We start from the raw sequence: 12,458 nt of genomic DNA, 5'->3' as shown, positions 1-12,458 counted from the left end.
TTCATGATCTTTACTATGCAAGCTATGTATAGTAACATAGCAGATGACGGCATGAATGGTCCATCCAGTTTGCCCAACCTGATTCAATTTAAATTTTTAAATTTTTTTCTTCTTAGCTATTTCTGGGCAAGAATCCAAAGCTTTACTCTGTACTGTGCTTTCTGATTTCTGAGGATTGTATGTTTATTTTATCATGTTTTTGTTTTAAAATTATGTATGTAAATTATGTAAAGTGCAATTTATGAGGATCACCTGAATTTATTTACGTATTTTTCAAAGTATATTGAGTTGTAAATGATGTAAACCATTTAGTTTTAAACGGTATAGAAATTTTTTTAAATAAATAAAACTAAAAATCCTTGAGTTGAGAACCCCTCCCCCACTCACAAAGCTTCCCCCCCCCCCTCCCATCCTACCCACACCCACAGGACAAGCCTTGCCAAGTTTAGCCGCTTTTGGGTGCTGGAGCCAGCAGTCACGCTTCTGACTTTCCAAGGATTTGGGCTCCTAACTTTGAGTTCTGCTCATAAATTGGCCTCTTTGCAAATTTACTAGGGCTGAGTGCATAAATTTGTACTCCGAGGGCCCGATTATTCAAAATGATTTAAATGGCTAGGAGAGGCGCCTACCATTTAAATCTCCTGACTGGGGCTAACTAGTGATATGTAACTGGATAATGCCAATGAAAATCCCCAGTTAGGGCCTGATTCTATAAATGGTGCCTCACTTTTAGGCACCGGACTATGCGGTTGTCGATCAACCATTAGGTGCTGCTTAGAGAATCACGCCTAGTGGCACCTAAGCAGACCTAGGCATCATAGAGATAGGTGCTGGTACATTAGGTGCCTGTCTCTGCCCCTAACCACACCTACTTTTCAGGTAGGCATTGGAGAGCGCCTCGGCTTAGGCGATGTTAAGTGTCGCACGGATGTCTATGCAAAAGTACCAATTAAAATAATTTTAAAAAATTGTTTATTAATGGTGTGGTCAATTACGTCTATTTACCAATGAAAAATAATTAAAGGTTCCTTTTACTAAGCCGCTTTAGGGCATTAACACGCGGAATAGCATGCGTTAAATTGCCTCACGCGCTAGATGCTAATGCCAGCATTGAGCTGGCGTTAGTTCTAGCTGCGTAGCACGGGTTTAGCGCGCACTAAAATGCGTGCACTAAAAACGCTAACGCAGCTTAGTAAAAGGAGCCCTAAGTGATGTTTATCAAGCCGCACGACTTTTCATCACGCATTAACCCCCACGCTGGCCTAAAAACTACCGCCGGTGCCTAGTGGTGTCTAACTTAGGCCCTATTTATAGAATCAAGCCCTTAGTGCCTAAGGTGAAACCGGCTACTTTGGGGGCATTTTTAGGGGTGGACTCCATATTTAACCAGTGGTGGCAGAGTATGATCTGTTTCTTGGGGCTCCTTTTTCAAAGCCGCACTGGCGGGTTTAATGCGCGTGACTTTTCATCACACACTAACCCCCAAGCTGGCCGAAAAACTACCGCCTGCTCAAGAGGAGGCGGTAGTGGCTAGCATAGCCGGCGGTTTAGAGCGCCTTCGTAAAAGGAGCCCTTAATGTAAATAAATCGGCTGCTCTTTGGCTCTTGCACAAGGGCCACATCTTTTTTGTTTGTTTGTTTTCAATACATTTTTATTAACTACTAGTCTTTAAGCCCGTTACATTAACGGGTGCTAGAATAGATGTCTGTCTGTCTTTATTTCTTTCTGTCTCTCTATCTCCTGCTGTATTTCTCTCTCCCTGACCCCCTTTCTCTGTCTGTCTTTCTGTCCTTCTTCCTGCCCCTGTGTCTTTCTTCCTTTCTTTCTGTCTCCCTCCCTCCCGCTGTCTGTTTGTCTTTATTTCTATCTGTGTCTCTCCCTGCTCCATGTGTAACATTCCCTCCACCTTCGTTTCCTTGTGCAGCAGCATTTCCCTCCCCTGACCTCACTTCCCTGTGCAGCAACAGCAGCAGTATTTCCCTCTCTGTCCACTTCTCTGAGTAGCAGCAGCAGCGGTATTTACCTTCCCCTACAGGTCTCTGTGCAGCAGCATTTCCCCCCAGCCCGCCCCTTTGCTTCCCACGGTCTGGCCTACCATCGCACTCACTGTGATAAAGGAGATCGAGAGGGCACAGCAGGAAAAACGGCACTACCGGTAGAAGTTTATTTTTAAGTTTAAAGTTGCCGCCGCGGCTCCTCTCACGCTTCCCAGCCGCAGGAGGCGCATGGAAGCCGCTGCTGCGGCTTTCAGCGAACGCTGCAGGAAGATGGAGGAGGGCGCCAACAAGACAGAAAACAATTGTATAATGCGCTCACGCATATAACGCGCATGGTTATGCTCGGTTTGTAAAATCTTGTATAACGCGCGCGTTATATGCGTGAAAATACGGTACCTCTTTTCAGGTTTTTCGGAAATCTATGAAAACATTGTTATTTCAACGATACTTAGATTCTCACACCAGAATAGCAAAATTTTTTGCTTTTCTTATTTTTGTCTAAATTTTGTTAACCGAGTTGAGCTCCTTTCAGGTGAAGATTCGGTAGACAAGACTTAGTTTAAGTTTTAGTTTAGTTTTGTAATCAGCTTTAAAACCTCATTACTAATTGGTATATATAATCTAATCTAACTGGTTAAAGTTAACCACATAAATAGGACCACATAAAAGGCAGTCTTATCTTTATTTGGTTATTTATAACAAGTTAAGCGCTGAATATCACATTTAAGCAGCTATATACCCTGAAATTCAGTGTCCGAGCCCGACATTAAATTTCCAGGTATAACGTTGGCAGCAGTCAGCAAAATGCTAATCGCGGCAAAAATTTCACTAAACTCCTAAATTTGGGGCATAGATACTGGGGGGCGGGCACCGGTCAGATTTAGGATGGGGAAAAGAAATTAGGAGCTTAGCTCTGAGGCTGATAAATCTAGGCAAGTGAATGGCAGGCCTACATTGTTAAGCAAAATTTTTAAGCCACTAAATTAAGATGAAATTTTAGCTGAAAACTTAGGCCACATGCTTCAGAATGCAGGCCTCGTCAGGCATTATATTACGTGTCTTATGAGATGTGAGACCTGAGAAGTGCTTCAATCTGGTTTTCCCTTTGTTGTGTTTGTTTTTGCAGATATTGTGCTGTTTGGCGAGAGTCTGCCTGCACGGTTCTTCTCTTGTATAAAATCTGTACGTATGGGTTGGCCAACTTAAGATACTCTGGGTCAGGATTTTTGTTTGCTTTCTGAACCAGTGAACAGATCTACATTCCTCTTTCTTTACTGCAGGATTTCCAGAAGATTGATCTCCTGATCATAATGGGCACCTCTCTGCAGGTTCAACCATTTGCATCCCTTGTTGGAAAGTACGTATCTATCACAACCTAACACACTCTGCTAGGGACTATAGCATGGTTTACATATTTTAGACAGGTACTTATATTGTGCCTGGGGCAATGAAGCGTTAAGCGACTTGCCCAGAGTCACAAGGAGCTCCATTGGGAATCAAGCTCATAACCTCAGGGTGTAGAGGCATGAGGCCTCCATCTGACTCTGTAACAGAACCTCGCCTCCCTCTTTAAAAATAGCTCTCTACCCTTGCTCTGTAACGGGAGCTGCTCTCCTCCTTTAGGAGGAGCCCTCTACTCCCAGTCTTAAAGTAGGTGAGGAGGAGCAAGAAGATAGTTAAAGGGGAATGGGACTTGATATACCACTTTATCAGTGTGGTTTACACAATCAAAGCGGTTTACATGGGGCAACAAAGTGTTAAGTGACTTGCCCAGAATCACAAGGAACTGCATTCTGAGGCAGCTGTTCTAACCACTAGGCTCCTCCTCTTCCTCTTCCTCTTCCTTGCAGTATGGATTGATTTTTTTGTTTGTTTTTTTTGTTTCAACAAATGTTGATATTTTTTGTGTGAAACATTTTATTAGAATTTAAATCACTTCTTTTCCCCTTAACTTTAAATCCAACATGCAGCCATCTTCTTATCGATGTCTATTAGAATTCCTCTCCCCCTACTGTCCTTCCTTTTCCCAACCCCCCTCCCCCCAACAAATGTATTGGTTCCAGTCATTAATTTCCTATTTCCTAACACTACCCTAATACCCTGTTGTTCTTTTAGGGTACCAGGTTTCTTGTTCCTTCTTGTCCTCCCAAAACCTGCTTTAATCGTGTCCATTTGGATTGATTTTTAAAAATTCCTGTGCTTTCTGTCTGTGTTTTTGCAGGGTGCCCGCAAATGTACCAAGGTTACTTATTAACAAGGAGAAAACAGGAGAGGTAAGCAAAGGAGATGGGGCAGGGTTGTTGCTGGGATTTATTTCAACATAGCAGAGACCTGAATGAGTTTCCTATTATCTTTAAGAGATGCTACAATTACCAGTAACCTTTGTCTAATTCCAAAAAGCTCCAAAATAGCCCCTAAGTCAGTCAGTTACAGGTAATTTATAAGAATACTAGTTGTTTAGCCCGTTACATGAACGGGTGCTAGCAGCTCTTCTCCCTTATTTTTACCTCCTCCCTGTCCAGCAACACCTCCCCCCCCTTTCCCTGCTCCCCCCATATAGCAGTAGCCCTTCTCCTTTTATCTCCCCCTGTCCAGCAGCACCCCTCCCATTCTCTCCTCCCCCTGTCCAGCAGTAGCTCTTCTCCTTTATGTCCTGCTCCCCCCCCCCTGTCCAGCAGTAGCCCCAGGAAAAGAGTGAGGATCACAGGACCAAAGCTTTTACTCCAATCCTCTTGATGCCTGATATCCAAGTAGGGGAAATCCACTCTCCCCACCTCCTTGCTCCTGCTGCACTTCCTCCTCGGCTATACACACGCGCGCACACACACACTTACATACAGCTCTCCGGCTCCTCGCGCCCCTCCTCCACCTTCCACTTCTTCGGCGGGGGCCAACGTTTTCTTTTCGCGTGTTCCTCCATCACGGAAAAAACAGCACTACCGGCCAACTTAGTCCCTTGCCGCCGCTCCTCTTCTTTTCCCGCGGTCCCAACAAACGTCCTTACTCCAGCAAGGGCCGCAGCACTCTAAACACGTAGCAGGCCGCCAAGCAGCGTGTTTAGAGTGCTGCGGCCCCTGCTGGAGTAAGGACGTTTGTTGGGACCGCGGGGCGGGAAGAGAAGAGGAGCGGCGGCAAGGAAGTAAGGGAGTCGAAGGTAGCGTCGGATGGGAGGCTGAACAGGGGTTCGGGTGTGCCGGGGAGAGGAACGAAGACGACGACCGGAGAGAGAGAGAGCCGCTGCAGCGTCTCTGAAATTGAAAAAAACTTCGGTCTTGACTTTTTTTTTTTTTTTTTTTAGTTGAAAGACGCGGCGGTGGCTCCTCTCATGATCCCCACCTGCGTCGGAAGTCCGACGCAGGCGGGGATCGTGAGAGTAGCCACCGCCGCGTCTTTCAAAGAACCGTAAACCGCGCATGCGCACTTCCTATGTGTCGCTACAGCTCACAGAAAAGCGGCGCACACTTAGGAACTGCGCATGCGCGGCTTACCATTTTATTATATTAGATGTACAACCTTACAGCAAATGGTATATAAGACGGGTTCTTTGCTGTGGCCAAAGGGGGGGATCGAGTGTTTGTTGGTCCTGTTGCCTGGAGGTGGGGACGCTATTTGCCTGTTCTTGTGTACAATTGTTTTGGAAATCAGCGAGGGAAAGAGTTTTAGCTATTTTTAAATTTCATGTCCCACTAACTTACAGACTGGTTGGTCTGTGGCCTTGGCTGCAGGGTTAAATAGAGCAGAGGCTAACTTATTTGATTATTAATGGGTTTAGCAATTCAGCAAATTTTAACGTGCTGGAAGAATAGTTCTGAACTTTCAGATTGTGCGTTGTGGAATGCTGTTTGTTTGGGGGCGAAAGTATGAGGAAGTGCCTGCTGTAAAACAGAAGCTTTTGCCACATTAAAAAAAAAAAAAAAAGTCTGGGGTTTGTTGGATTCTTATCGTCAGACTGATGTATAAATGTATAAAACCTGCTGGCTCTTGTAGGTGCCTTGATTTTTAAAAGTTAATAAATATTATTGAACTAGAAAATCCCCACTTACTGGTTATGTTTTGCCAGCCACACAACATGTAGACATTGCATTGGAAACTGTGTTTGAGGCAGTGTTCTTCAATAACCGGTCCATGGACCAGTGCCGGTCCACAGAAATTTCCTGCCGGTCCACAGGGCCAGCACGTGCATCAGGCCCAAAACAGGGTTCTTCAACCGCCGGTCCACGGTGCGATCGATGTGGCGTTATCTGAGCCAGCTCCCTCTTCCTAACTGATTCAGTGCACAAAGCCACGGGCAGCGGCTCCTACGGACATCCTGCGCCTGAACCGGAAGGCTTCTTTCTGACGTTGCAACGACAGGGGGAAGGCTTCCAGATGAGGCATGGGACGTGCAAGGTGCAATTACTACTATTATGGGGGCGGGGTCTAGAGTGGAGATTGGGTAGAGATGGGCGGGGTCTGCCCCCCAAGACTTAGCCCCGTGTTCTTTAACCGCCTGTCCACGGACTGATGCCGGTCCACAGAATAATTCTTTTATTTCTGCTGGTCCATCGGTGTAAAAAGGTTGAAAAACACTGGTTTGAGGCATGCCAGGGTCACAGTTATGGCTTAAATGATATTCGGCTCCGTCCAGACAAATTTATCTAGTTAACTTGGGCCACTCAAATAGCAGGACTAGAGCTCACCTTAGACTGGAATATCAAGATTCAAAGTTTTTAAGTTTGCGGGCCCTAAGCTGTGGAATAGAGAATGACACGGGGACAAATTTTCCCCATCCCCACGGGAACTCATTTTCCTGTCCCCATGAGTTCTTTTCCTGTCCCTGCCCCATTCCTGCAAGCTCTGTCCTCATCTGCACAAGCCTCAAACACTTTAAAATCCTAAGTAGCAACATTCTAGAGCTCAGATTGTGATGTCATAATGCCTCATTCCACCAATGCCTAAGCTCCGTCCTCATCTGCACAAGCCTCAAACACTTTGAAATCATAAGCAGCAACATTCTAGAGCTCAGATTGTGATGTCATAATGCCTCATTCCACCAATGCCTAAGCTCCGTCCTCATCCGCACAAGGCTCAAACACTTTAAAATCATAAGTAGCAACATTCTAGAGCTCAGATTGTGATGTCATAATGCCTCATTCCACCAATGCCTAAGCTCTGTCCTCATCTGCACAAGCCTCAAACACTTTAAAATCATAAGTAGCAACATTCTAGAGCTCAGATTGTGATGTCATAATGCCTCATTCCACCAATGCCTAAGCTCCGTCCTCCTCTCCACAAGCCTCAAACACTTTAGAATCATAAGTGTCAGAGGCTTGTGCAGTTCAGGCAAAGTTTACAGGAATGGGGCAGGGACAGTGGCAAAACTCACGGGGACGGGGAAATTAAGTTCCTGCGGGGCTGGGGAAAATTTGTTCCCATGTCATTCTCTATTTTTGAATACATGGCCTCAGCGTTTACACTTTAGTCACTCTTTGCTTTCTTTTCAAAGACAATAACATTTATTTTTCATCAAGCCTTCACTTGATGCTGATGGCAAGGCCTCTGATAATTTCTGGTTGTGATGTTTGATTTATGACTTTTAGTTTTGTGTTTATGTTGTATGTAATTGCATTTTAATTATGTGTGTGTTTTTGTATGCTGCCTTGATTTTTAGATAGGGCGGAATACAAGACTTTTTAAATAAATAATCAACTTTTATACTGGATATTCAGTTGACACCTTTTCTGAGCACCTGCGTAAAGTCAGCAGGCAGTTACCCATTTAAAGGGCAGTTCTGTACCTTGGACACTGGGGTTTAGCTGCCACTTGCATGCATAAATACAGAATTCCATCACTTAACCTGCGCAAGTGGTGGCAAAGCATGTAAGTGCTATTCTATAAGAGTGCATTTAAAAACATAAAATTAGCCTTACTGGGTCAGACCAGTGGTCCATCTAGCCCAGCATCCTGTCTTCACGGAGGCCAATCCAAGTCACAAATGGCATAGCACGTAAATAAGGGGGGTATTGTTGCTACTAGTTGGGTTTCTGCCAGGGACTTGGGACCTGGGTTGGCCACTGTTGGAAACAGGAGACTGGGCTTGATGGACCTTCAGTCTGTCCCAGTAAGGCAGCTCTTATGTTCTTATGTGAGCCTAGTATAAGATAATCAAGCCATTGTGACATCACTGATGAGGTTGGCTCTTAGGCATTGGTGGAATGAAGCATTATGACATCACAATCTCAGCTCTGGAATGTTGCTACTCTTTGGGTTTCTGCCAGGTACTTGGGACCTGGGTTGGCCACTGTTGGAAACAGGATACTGGGCTTGATGGACCTTCGGTATGTCCCAGAATGTCAATTCTTATGTGAGCCAAGTATAGGACAATCAAGCCATTGCGACATCACTGCTGAGGTTGGCTCTGAGGTATTGGTGGAATGAGGCATTATGACATCACAATCTCGGCTCTGGAATGTTGCTACTCTTTGGGTTTCTGCCAGGTACTTGGGACCTGGGTTGGCCACTCTTGGAAACGGGAGACTGGGCTAGATGGATCATTGGTCTGACCCAGTTTGGCTATTCTTATCTACATGGGCCGAGCATGGGAGGAACATGGCTGCCACTTACACACGCCACCTGCAGAATTCTGTTATTTGCGTACACTTTTGACATATTTAGGCGCCTGTAGTTATGTCAGGTCAGTGGCTTGTGCAACTGAAGAAACATAGATTTATTTAATTCAAAATATGTTTATTGCTGATCCTTCAAAGGTATTTAACGATAACTTCTTCCAGTACAGTTCCAATCCATTTATGATACCTCCTGTGTAAGCCACCTGATTCACAAGTGCTTCAGGTCATATTTCCGAATGATTTACCCACAAGACAGTGCTCTGTGGGCACCTAACGAGTTCCCCAGGCTTGTGTTTCTTATAGCTGGCTCCTTGTGAATAACAACAGTTGAGAAGTGTTTTATTTTAATGTCTGTTGTAACTCTTGTATGATTGTGTACTTTATTGTTTTATTATGAAGTTCATTTCTATTGTACTAATCTATATTGTGAACTGCTTTGGCTTGCCAATAAATGATACTTTGTGGGCACCTAAATTTTGGGCATACCTGGTTATGCTAGTATTCTATAATGAAATCTGGGCGCCCAGATAGCTGTTATAGAATAGATGACTCATAGAACCCCCATCTCCCCCCTTTGTCAGTGTTGGCCAAATGTCAGCCTTTTACTTTTTTTATATACAGGCAGTCCCCAGGTTAAGAACGACTTACGTTTTTAAAGCTGTTCTTAAGTCGGATTTGTATGTAACTCAGAACTTGTACATTTTAAGATTCTTGCTGCTTACCTCTGCTCCCGGCTAACAAAAGGGCCAACTGTCTCTACCAGTGTTCCCGGTACAGCATGCACAACCACACACTGTTTTTAATGTGGCCACGCATCATTCCTGAATCTGCTACAGGAGACGTGTAGGAGTCTATGCCACTGGAAATACTACTCAGTGAAATCAAATGAAGCTGCATCTATGTTCTTAAGTACGAGTCGTACTTAAGTCGGCCGTCTGTAACTCGGGGTCTGTCTGTATTAGAATTTGCATTGGTGGTTTTTTTTTCACTCTGCTCTGTGCTTGTACTTTAAACCTCCTTTTCTCAGAAGGATGCTGCAGAAGGATGCTGAACCTCACAGCTAAGAGAAGCATCCTTTAACTTGCTGCATTTGAGATTAGGTTACTAACTGCCAGCTGTAGGTTTAAGCTGTTGCATAAACGTAGGCTTAGCAGGAAGGCTTCTAGGTCACCCTTCCCCCCTCTATGTGGCTCGCACAGTGTTTGACAATATACCTCTTCTTCTTTTTCCTCTAGAGTGGTTCTTTCATGGCGCTCCTTGGCTTTGGCTGTGGAATGGACTTTGATTCAGAAAAGGCTTATAGGCAAGTTACAAGTACATATGATCATGTTTCCAGCACTGCCATGTCCTCCTATGCAACAAACACGCATCAAGAAATCAAAACACATCTATTCAAAAAACACCTCCCATCATTCTAACCTCACTCTTATTCGCACTAGCATATTCTCTCGTGAATACCACCACCACAGTAACACCTAGTCAATTCTTCAAACCATTTCCCCAATACATAGTCAGAAACCTAAACAAGAAATCACCGTCTGTAACCAGAAAACTGCTTCCTTCAACGTTATGTAACTCTACTGTATCCTGAATGTATTGTTATTCATCATTGTAACCTGTTATATACTTGCTTCTTTGTTTTGTAATTCTCCTGGAAATGTCCAGACTACTAATTTGTAATCCGCTTAGAACCGCAAGGCACAGGCGGAATAGAAATCACTAACGTAATGTAATGTAATCATGCACAGACAGACATGAGTACCTGCTGAATGCAGGCTGTGACTGCTGCCTTTTTTCTTCTTCAGAGACGTAGCTTGGCTGGGGAACTGTGACGACGGCTGCATGGCCTTGGCAGAACATTTGGGCTGGAAGGTAACACTGTTGGCCTACCTAAAGGGGAACAGGGGCAGGGTGCTCTGGCTTTCAGCCTCAGGAGTTGGAGATGGGGTGCAGGAGATGGGAGGTTATGTGCATGCTCTGTGGACAGTGGGACGTGGGTAAATGGGATGTGGCACACATGTCCTGTGGTTGGTGGGGCATGGGTGTAATAGAAGGTCATATGCTCATATTCTGTGGTTGGTGGAGTGTGGGTAAATGGGAGATGAGGCACTTGTACTTTGTAGTTGCGGATGGGGTGGGGCAGGGCATGGGTGAATGGGAGGTGATACATACGTGCCCTTTGGTCAGTGTGGTAGGGCAGGGCATGGGCGAATGGGAGGTGAAACGTGTGTGCCCTGTGGTCAGTGGGGTAGGGCAGGGCATGGGTGAATAGGAGGTGATACGTGTGCCCTGCGGTCAGTGGGGCGAGGGTGCATGGGAAGTTTTTGATGAGGGGAAATGTAGTATATGGGAGAGGATTTGCTGTTTCCTGCTGGCTGAGGAGAAGTAGTAGGTAGACAACAAACTTAGTTTATGGTTTATTATTTTCAATATACCACTTTTTGTAGACAGCAGCAAAGCTGTGTATAATAAAAGCTTGCCCTCTAGCTGGGGAATGGCCTACAATAAATGGGAGGAATACATGATTGATGGGTAGGGCTTGTGAGGAGGAGTGCACATAGAGGCACATCTCACACTGTTTACTATCTTGTGGTTGGGAGAAGGGAGCACTCTGGTGGTGTGAGAAGATAAGTACAATACTCTTTAGGGGGAGCAACAATAAACAGGAGGTGGTGCATTCTGGCCTTTTGACAGAGGGGGCGCTCAGAAAATGAGAACCAACATGCTCTTGCTGAGGGATGAAAGAGGGTTAAATGGATGAAAATGCACTCTTATTTTGGGGGGGCATGGAAGATGAATGCGAGAGGATGTGATTACCAGAAATAAATTGTGGTTCAAAAATTGTTTTCTCTTTTGAATAGAAAGAACTGGAAGACTTGGTGAATAAAGAACACGCAGCGATTGACGCTAAATCGTCAACAGAGGCTGCCAGGGGTGTCTCAGGCGCTCAGTCAACAGCAGAGGTTAAGGAGAAGGCGTCTTTGGCAGGAGAGAAGAAGCAGGATTAAAGGAAAGGGAACAGGAGCACACTGGATTCCAGCTGTGTCACTCAACTCTTCCCCTGCACTACAGTCCTCCTGGTGCAGACGGGGGTTGCTTAGCATTAGAATGTGGAAGATGTTGAGTTTCTTTAAGAAGCTGGAGATGAGAGGTGCCAAAAAAACCTGTTTGCTGTTAAAAGTCTGATTCCCAAACACCTGTAAGCGGTGAGAGAACCAGCTTTCTGCTTTTGAAAGTGAGAGGCATTGAATAGTTTATTTCCGTAATAACCCCTGAATGACTTGAGTCTGGAGAGATGATCCAGCAAGCACCTTTTGTTTCTTTCTTTCTGTTGGAAGTCAGATTTAGGATGAATTTTGTGTCCTGTGTTTCCCAGATATTAGTGCTCCTGATTCTTGGAGTCAGATGCAGGTCATTATTTTACTTAATAAACTCCGCTTTTCAGGCTTACAGGTGTCCTGCTGAGCATTCTTTTAGCCTTTGAACACAGTTTTCTTTCATATACATACTTAGAAAACCAGGAGAGCAGATGATAGAAACATAGAAAACATAGAAAAAAAGCGGCAGAAAAGGGCTATAGCCCACCAAGTCTGCCCATTCCAAGTATCCCCCCCTGAATTTACTCCCTTAAAGATCCCACGTGAGTATCCCATTTTTTCTTAAAATCCGTCACGCTGCTGGCCTTTATCACCTGGAGTAGTAGTCTGTTCCAATGATCCACCACTCTTTCGGTGAAGAAGTACTTCCTGGGGTCGCCATGAAACTTCCCTCCCCTGATTTTCAGCGGATGCCCTCTGGTGGTTGAGGGTCCCATGAGCCAGAAGATATCATCTTCTGATTCGATGCATCCCG

The 12,458-nt window shown here is 44.9% G+C and overlaps 1 protein-coding gene across 7 annotated transcripts in view; it reads left to right on the top strand.

Moving 5' to 3' along the window:
• The window catches only part of SIRT2 (sirtuin 2), a 47,054-nt gene extending 34,998 nt beyond the window's left edge, over positions 1 to 12,056 (top strand). For all 7 annotated transcript variants that reach the window (XM_033955586.1, XM_033955585.1, XM_033955582.1 and 4 more), the window contains 6 exons: positions 3,125 to 3,180; positions 3,279 to 3,355; positions 4,220 to 4,271; positions 9,842 to 9,909; positions 10,412 to 10,478; positions 11,468 to 12,056. In XM_033955586.1, coding sequence (XP_033811477.1) covers positions 3,125 to 3,180; positions 3,279 to 3,355; positions 4,220 to 4,271; positions 9,842 to 9,909; positions 10,412 to 10,478; positions 11,468 to 11,614 — 467 coding nt within the window. In that variant the 3' untranslated portion in view covers positions 11,615 to 12,056. The remainder of the gene's footprint in view (positions 1 to 3,124; positions 3,181 to 3,278; positions 3,356 to 4,219; positions 4,272 to 9,841; positions 9,910 to 10,411; positions 10,479 to 11,467) is intronic.
• The last annotated feature ends 402 nt before the right edge of the window (positions 12,057 to 12,458 follow it).

The sequence above is a fragment of the Geotrypetes seraphini genome, chromosome 8 (genome assembly GCF_902459505.1).
Source record: "Geotrypetes seraphini chromosome 8, aGeoSer1.1, whole genome shotgun sequence".
Lineage (NCBI taxonomy): Eukaryota > Metazoa > Chordata > Amphibia > Gymnophiona > Dermophiidae > Geotrypetes > Geotrypetes seraphini.
Note: the sequence above shows the minus strand (reverse complement) of the source record. Positions and strands in the feature narration are given on the sequence as shown.